The sequence below is a fragment of the Muntiacus reevesi genome, chromosome 7 (assembly GCF_963930625.1).
Source record: "Muntiacus reevesi chromosome 7, mMunRee1.1, whole genome shotgun sequence".
NCBI lineage: Eukaryota > Metazoa > Chordata > Mammalia > Artiodactyla > Cervidae > Muntiacus > Muntiacus reevesi.
In genome coordinates this window covers 5,964,709-5,971,796 of record NC_089255.1, presented here as the reverse complement: position 1 = coordinate 5,971,796, position 7,088 = coordinate 5,964,709, and the positions used below count along the sequence as shown (strand labels likewise).

At 48.3% G+C, this 7,088-nt stretch overlaps 1 protein-coding gene across 2 annotated transcripts; it reads right to left on the bottom strand.

Annotated features, from left to right (window-relative positions):
* Positions 1-2,074: 2,074 nt before the first annotated feature.
* DRD1 (dopamine receptor D1) lies at positions 2,075-6,752 on the bottom strand. 2 transcript variants are annotated; one of them, XM_065940838.1, is made up of 3 exons: positions 5,996-6,161; positions 5,231-5,590; positions 2,075-5,131 (listed from the first exon to the last, which is right to left on the bottom strand). In XM_065940838.1, the coding sequence occupies exon 3, from the start codon at positions 5,083-5,085 to the stop codon at positions 3,745-3,747; it is 1,341 nt and encodes a 446-aa protein (XP_065796910.1). In that variant the 5' UTR covers positions 5,086-5,131; positions 5,231-5,590; positions 5,996-6,161; the 3' UTR covers positions 2,075-3,744. The 2 variants fall into 2 exon arrangements, with proteins under 2 accessions (XP_065796910.1, XP_065796909.1); XM_065940837.1 differs by lacking the exon at positions 5,996-6,161 and adding an exon at positions 6,635-6,752 and having other exon boundaries at positions 2,075-5,590.
* Between the last annotated feature and the right edge of the window lie 336 nt (positions 6,753-7,088).

Genomic DNA, 7,088 nt, shown 5'->3' with positions numbered 1-7,088 from the left:
CCATGCTGACAAAAAAAGCTACTTGCTTCAGCAATACCAGATAACCACAGCAAAAGAGAATGTTGTTTGGGAGAATCCCAAACTACATGCATTCTGAAAGTTATTTCCATTTGCTTTAGCAAACATGCAAAAATTCAAATGCATAGCAGCTCCATTATTAGTAATGCAATAAATATTGTCATCAACCCCTTCCAAGCAGAGATCCTGCAAAGATGTGGTGAGCCTAAGATTTCAGGCCTCAGGACCCTTATAAAACATGAGCATCATTTCAACCCTCACAAGAATCTGCATGTTTAATTCCATTTCACAAATGGTCAAACAGGCTCAGAGAGGTACAGTCATTTGCTTACTCTCACACAGCTTGAAAGTGGTAGCTGCAATGGGAACCCACATCTATCCAAAACAAAGCCTCGACTTTTTGCATTCCAGGCCTGCACATGTGGACTGGCTCCTGCGGGGTAGAACAATCAAGCTGAAATTCATCTGGTGCAGGCCTGGGGGAAATCATGATGGAGCCGCCACAGAGTGCAGAGTTCAGAAAGTCCTTGAGATCAGACTATGTATCAGGTTTGCTATTTGGATGACCTCCTCCACTGAAAAAGTTAATGCAGAGGTTTTGTTCTTCCCATTTAATGGATCAAGACAACTGAGACTCAAAGACCATGACTTGCTTAGATCCCAAGAAAATCAACAACTTTCCTGCATAAACTCCAAATCTACCAATTGGAGCCCAGGGCTCAGTGTCCCTTCCTTAGGACTTATTATTCTATCACCAGTAAAAGTTCTGTGTTTATCTGAACAGGAAAGGCATCTTCTTAGATGGAAAAGAAAAAGAACACCTCTTTAAACTGTCTCTGTCTTGCTAAAGTGTCTTACATGTATCTAGTATTGTGAAGGCTCATTGGGATAGTTAAATGAAATAAAATATCATATTTTAAATTTGCTTTTATGGTTGTAAATCAAATTCTCTGAAAGATTTTGTCAGTCAAATGAACATTTCATGAGATACCCTCCATTCATCCCACATGCCAGAAACCCAAAGGACAGTCTCATCCACAGTGTCCTAAATTTTACCATTATTTAATAGTCTTTATTTTTCATTCTGCCAATGAAACACACAGTGAAGGGTTTTGTGCTGTGTTTCATTGGTTGGACAACACAACCCTGGGCATCACAGCTCATGTTGCTGGACTACCAATTACAAAACAGCAAAATAAATTGCAAAGAATCAAGATGTGTAGAAAGTTAGGAAGCAAAACGAAAAGGCATTATGCTTTAAGCGAGTTCATTCTAGATATGTTCATTATCTGCCAAAGCCTAGGGAAGGCAAATATGGAATTTAAAAAGATACCATCTGTTGTGTGATGTTCAAATTATAAACTTAACCCTTAATTTTTACATCACCTGCTGTTCAATCATTCTCCTTTGAGATTAAGAGGAAAATAAAAAGCTAGGTTAGCACATGAACTAAGCAGGTTTAGCAGGATCAATGGAAGTTCCGTGTAAGACTTTTAAATAAGCCTAGTATCACAGTCTGTGTATTTTCTCCAGAAAGAAATTCTTATTATATTTTACCCTTAAAACAAACACTATTCATACAGTGGTTGTCATTAAGCCACGGGTTCACAACCATGCAGAACAAGCCACAGACTTTTCTGTAATTTTTATGTTATTTAAAATCTCTAGAGTCTTAAAAAGTAAAAGTAGAGATTTTAAAAGTCTTTTAAATCTGTGAAATGAAAAGGAGAGTAATTCCTTGAGCAAAGAAGGAGTTTTTTTTTTTGGGGGGGGGAGGGGAGAATGGTTTTGAAACAGAAGGAAAAGAGTTTATAGCCCAAATCAACTTTCTGTCTAAGTATTCAAAGGCAACATGTGGCACACATAAGAGGAGATTACCCCTAAAAAGAAAAAAAAAAAGTAACATATCCTTGAAAATGCCCAAGTTTTCTTATGTGTAGATCTGAAATATTCTAGTTTTTAAAATGCATTTAACTACTGCAGCACAAATGCAACATTCAGGGTGGTTCTGAGTTCACAAAATAATTTTATTATATGTAAGAAAGCATACAGGCAATAAAATTAAGAAAACATTCACAATGCATAAATAACACAGACCTGATCAGGAGATAGTTTTCAGTAGACATCTTTCTTGTGACCCACTTCATCTAAATGTTAAGTCAATTGCTTGTCCACAAGAATACTTTGTAAACATTTCCAAAAAAATTCTCTTGAAATGCCCCACATGAGTTGGTATCTGGCAGCAGAGACTTGGAATACTTTTTACAGTCCAGGTGATGACACGGGGACTGGATGCTAAAGCACAGAGAAAGGGCTAGCGTTTGTCAGCAGGGATGTGGATGGCTTTAGGGTGGTGAACACGAGAGGAGAAAGGGTCTCCTGTTTTGTCCGCCAACAGAAGCATCTCACTCAAGGACGATAATGAGGAACTATCTGCTAGTTTTACACCATTAACATTTAGACTTTTTAAAAGAAATCAATCCTAAGTTCAGATTAAAGCATTACCAAAAGTAGCCCCACTGAGCAGCTTGGCTGGTGAGATGGAGAGGAAGGATTTGACCTTTGCCCACGGGTGAAACTGTTGTGACACGTGAGTTAAGGAAACTCACTGTCCTCACTGCACATCTCTAACCAGGACAGTCATTTATCGGGTTCAGAAAAGCTATCTGACACAGGAAATGAGAAAAGACAGAGAGGGCCAATTATTTTACATAAATACAAAGTGGCATATACTTTTTATTGCCACGTAATATAAATTTCATGTTGGATTCTTCCTCAGCTGACTTTTATTTCAGATATTTACAGAACTGCAAATCATTCTGCTGGGAAAGTCTTTGTCACAGAAAAAATTTTGAGCACAAGAGTGGCTATACTTTTTTAAATCTTTCAAAATCTTTTTAGGAGAAAAATAGTTATCACAGCAATTGTCAATTCTCATCTCCTATTTAGCTGTGCCAATAAATTTTAAGGAATAGTCACAGCTTCATTTTCTGTTTGTCTTTGCTGTGTTTCTGGAAGTTACAAATGAGCATTTAGGCTCTCAGAGAGTCTGTGTATTTGTTTCATCGGCTTATAAAGTGCTAGTCAAATGAACAAAAATGCTATTTTAAGATCTCAGATAACTCATTCTATTAAATATGATAAATATAGATTTAATATAATAAATTAAAAATATCCATATAATACAATAAATAAAACCAATATCAACTAAGCATCAATTCTGGGGGGAAAAAAATCCCATTCCTACTGTAAGGCTCAATTTTTTTTTTTTTTAGGAATAATTTATAAAGGCATGCACCTACCTTTACAATCTGAAAACTTTTCTTGGACCAGTGTTAGCACCTGTTTGTACACAGCAAACTCAACCCTTCTCATTTCCTTCCTGGAAAGCTTTAATTTTTAAGTGAAGCTGTTCATTGTTGATTCTTTGCCCTATTTATAAGTCCTAAGATAAGAATCAGTTTCTAAAAACAACTTTGGAGCCAAAGACATGTCCCTTATGAACATGCGCTTCACCTGCGTCCCTCTTGATTCACTATGAACAACACAGAAAACACACTGGAACGTAGATTAAAATGTAGTTAGTTGTGTGTTGAGGGGAAGCAGCAGAAAAGAGCTCGCCTGCCATCTCAAGAGTCAGCACACCACAGTTTCCTCACCGCAAGCCTCAGAGAAAACTCCTGTAGCTTTTGGGACAAGCAAGACTGCTAGGATTCACGTCAGAGCTCAGGTCGGGTGCTGTCCATTTTGTGTGATGGGCTGGATCTTCTCCAGAGAGACATCAGTGTCATAGTCCAAAATGACAGACAGGGCTGGGGACAGCTTCTCCAAGGGCTTGACTATCCCCCCTGCCTCTTCCTTCTTCAGGTCCTCAGAGGAGCCCACAGCATGCGGGATCAGATACACCACATTACAGTCCTTGGAGATGGAACCCCGAGGCTCGTGATGGCTGGAAAACACCACAGCCCCGTTGTTATTGATGCTAACCGTCTCTATGGCATTATTCGTCGTCGGGCAAAGCCTGTAGCATCCTAAGAGGGTGGAAAACGCCTTCCGAAAATCAGCATTAAAGGCATAAATGATGGGGTTCAAGGAGGAATTAGCCCACCCGAACCACACAAACACGTCGAAGGTGATGGAATCGATGCAGAAGGGCTTGGTCTCTCCAGACCCACAGAAGGGTACCATGCAATTCAAGATGAAGAAAGGGAGCCAGCAGCACACAAACACCCCCATGATCACCGACAGGGTCTTCAGAACTTTAGTCTCTCTTTTGAAGGACATCTTAAAGGAGCTTTCCGGTTGAGAACATTCCATGGGGTTTCCGTTACCTGTAGTGGTCTGGCAGTTCTTGGCATGGACTGCTGCCCTCTCCAAGGCTGAGATGCGCCGTATTTGCTTCTGGGCGATCCTGTAGATCCTGGTGTAGGTGACAATCATGATGGCCACAGGGATGTAAAAGCTTATCAGAGAGGATGAAATGGCATATGTCCTGCTCAAGCTGGAGTCACAGTTGTTGATGGTCTTGCTCAGGGAAGTGGCATTCCCCTCGGAGAGACCTGTGGGTTTTGCCTTGTGCCAGCTGAGCTGCACGGGGATGAAGGAGATAAGAACCGACAAAGTCCACGCCACACTGATCAGAATGAAGGCTGCCTTGGGGGTCATCTTCCTCTCATACCGGAAGGGGCTAGAGATGGCCCAATACCTGTCCACACTGATCACACAGAGATTGAGGATGGATGCCGTGGAGCACATGATGTCAAAGGCCACCCAGATGTTACAGAAGGACCCGAAGGGCCAGAAGCCAGCGATCTCGGCCACTGCTTTCCAGGGCATGACCAAGACGGCCACCAAGAGATCCGACACAGCCAAGGAGATGACGAAGAAGTTGGTCACCTTGGATCGCAGGTGGCGGAACCTGATCACGGCGGCACAGACCAGCGTGTTCCCCAGGAGGGTGGACAGAATGAGCAACGACAGGAAGCAGGCTGTGAGAATGCGGAAGGAGAAGTCCCTCTCCGCCACCAGCCCGGTGCCTTCCATGGCAGAGGTGTTGAGAGTCCTCATCTTCCCGAGGGCGAGCACAGAGGGGGCTCGGACAGCCCTCAAGTTCCTAGGCAGGGATTAGGGACCGATCAGACCTGCAGGAGTCCTCACGGGCCACGCAGCCCCGTGCCCAGCCCCACTTGCTGCCCTGGGTGGAGGACCTCACCAGCATTCCACCAGACGGCTGCAACAACCGAGTGGCAGGAGCCTGCCCTTGGCAGTCCAAGTCAGCCCCTTGGAAGGTCTCTTTTGCTCTCTACGACTGTCTTCTGACTTCCTTGCTCCAGGTCACTGTCGCGGGGACAAGTTGACCCTTCAATGCCTCCTGGGAAGCCCTGGTGTTTTAGCATATTCTAAGCTGTCAAGCCAGAGACTCTCAGGCCTCTACCGAGCTCGTCAATTGTCGTCACATTCCGGGTCTGTGGCCTCTCTGGTGATGACAGAAAATTCTCCCCTCTGAGGCGCAGCTTAAAATACATGCCCCGCTCCTCCAAGCCCCAGGCTCCGCAGCAGCTCCCCTAAAGCCCTAGAAAGCAAAGAGAAAGCAAAGGTCGTTTGCCAAAAGGAGCAGATCGCATCTTCACTGCCAAGCCCCATCCAGCTCCCTCTGAGCCACCTACCTTGCCTTGGGGTCGTCTCTCTCCCAGCCCCCGGGAGCTCTTGGAGCCCCGAGAGCAGTCTTCCGAGGCGACGCCGCGCCAGGGCACCCAGGAGGCGCACCAGAGTCCTGCCCTGCGCGCGCAGCCTGGGTTCCGCGACCGATGCGCAAAAATCGCAGGAGCAGGTCTGGGAAAAGGATCCCGGGCCGGGTCCACAGAGAGCTGGCGTTGCCCCCCACTGCCTCAAATGGCTGGAGGCGGTTCAAAGCGGACGAGACCCCGGAAAAGGGCTCCCAGGCTCTCGGAGAGAGGGCACCCCCAGTACTACTCACCTGAACAGCTACCTTTCTTCCGGAGCCGCGCGCCCGGGCACCCCTCGAGCGGCCTCTGGCCCCTCGGGGAAGAGCCCTGCGCCTTCCCGCGGACTGCCCGCTTCCTCCCAGGAGCCCGTGGGCACACGAGGCAGAGAGAGCCGAGCTTGTACCGGAGGGCGCCCGGGCCGGCCGCATTCCCTCGGGGCACAGCCCACCCCGCCCCCGCGTCCCCTCCCCTGCCCCGGAGGCGGGCCTCGCTTGACAGGCAAGAGTTGCGGGCGACAGCCGCACGTGGTTCGCCAGGCTGGTGCCGCGGGCGAGAGGGGTGGGGGGAGCCCAGCTGACTGCTTGCCCGTCCCGGGTTACCCCGCCAAACCCGGGGCCCCCGGAACCCGGGAGGGCACCCGGACAGGGGCCCGCGAGAAAAGACCTCTAAGTGAAAACCTCAAGCGCGCCTGAGTCCAGAAAGCAAAGCTCCGCGCGCCATCCAGCGCCTGCGGGGGTCAACCCCACGCCCTTCTCAAGCCCAAACGGAGGCTGGGACCCGGCTCACTCTTCCACGCACATCAACCTCCAGAATAGCCCGGCTCCGACAGGCGCTGCCTCCAAGGGCCCCTCAACTGGGATGAAACGTGCCCCGCGAGCGCCTGTACTCACCGTTCGCCGGGAGGGCTTCGGGCAGTAGCGCGCCTGGGCGGGTGCGCTCCGCGGCGCCCCGAGGGCGCTCACCTGGCGCCCAGCTTGGGTAGCGCGCGCGTCCACAGCTGCGGTCAATGCCGGACTGCAGCCGGAGCCCGGCGCCCGGCGAGCGCCGCAAGCCCAGCGCCACGCTCTCAGCGGGCCCGGGGCGCCCTCTGCCGGCCGTTTTGGCTTCCAGCGCCCCGACTGCGCCCTCTCAGACCCCAACCTTGCCGGTATGGGCTCCAGCATCCACGCGGGACCGCGCCTGGACCCACTCTTCCTTGACCATGACTGCCAGAACCTGGGAAAGGGGATGGAGTTCTCTGCTTGAAATCCCTAAAAACTGACAAGGGTGAAAATTTTCTTTTGCTGGCACTTCATTCGCTGAGCCAATGTACAATATTTTCCAGAGCGCTCACTGCATGTACCA

Excerpts from the sequence above, each read along its gene's own strand:
- DRD1 (XM_065940837.1), bottom strand. The coding sequence starts at position 5,085 with ATGAGGACTCTCAACACCTCTGCCATGGAAGGCACCGGGCTGGTGGCG.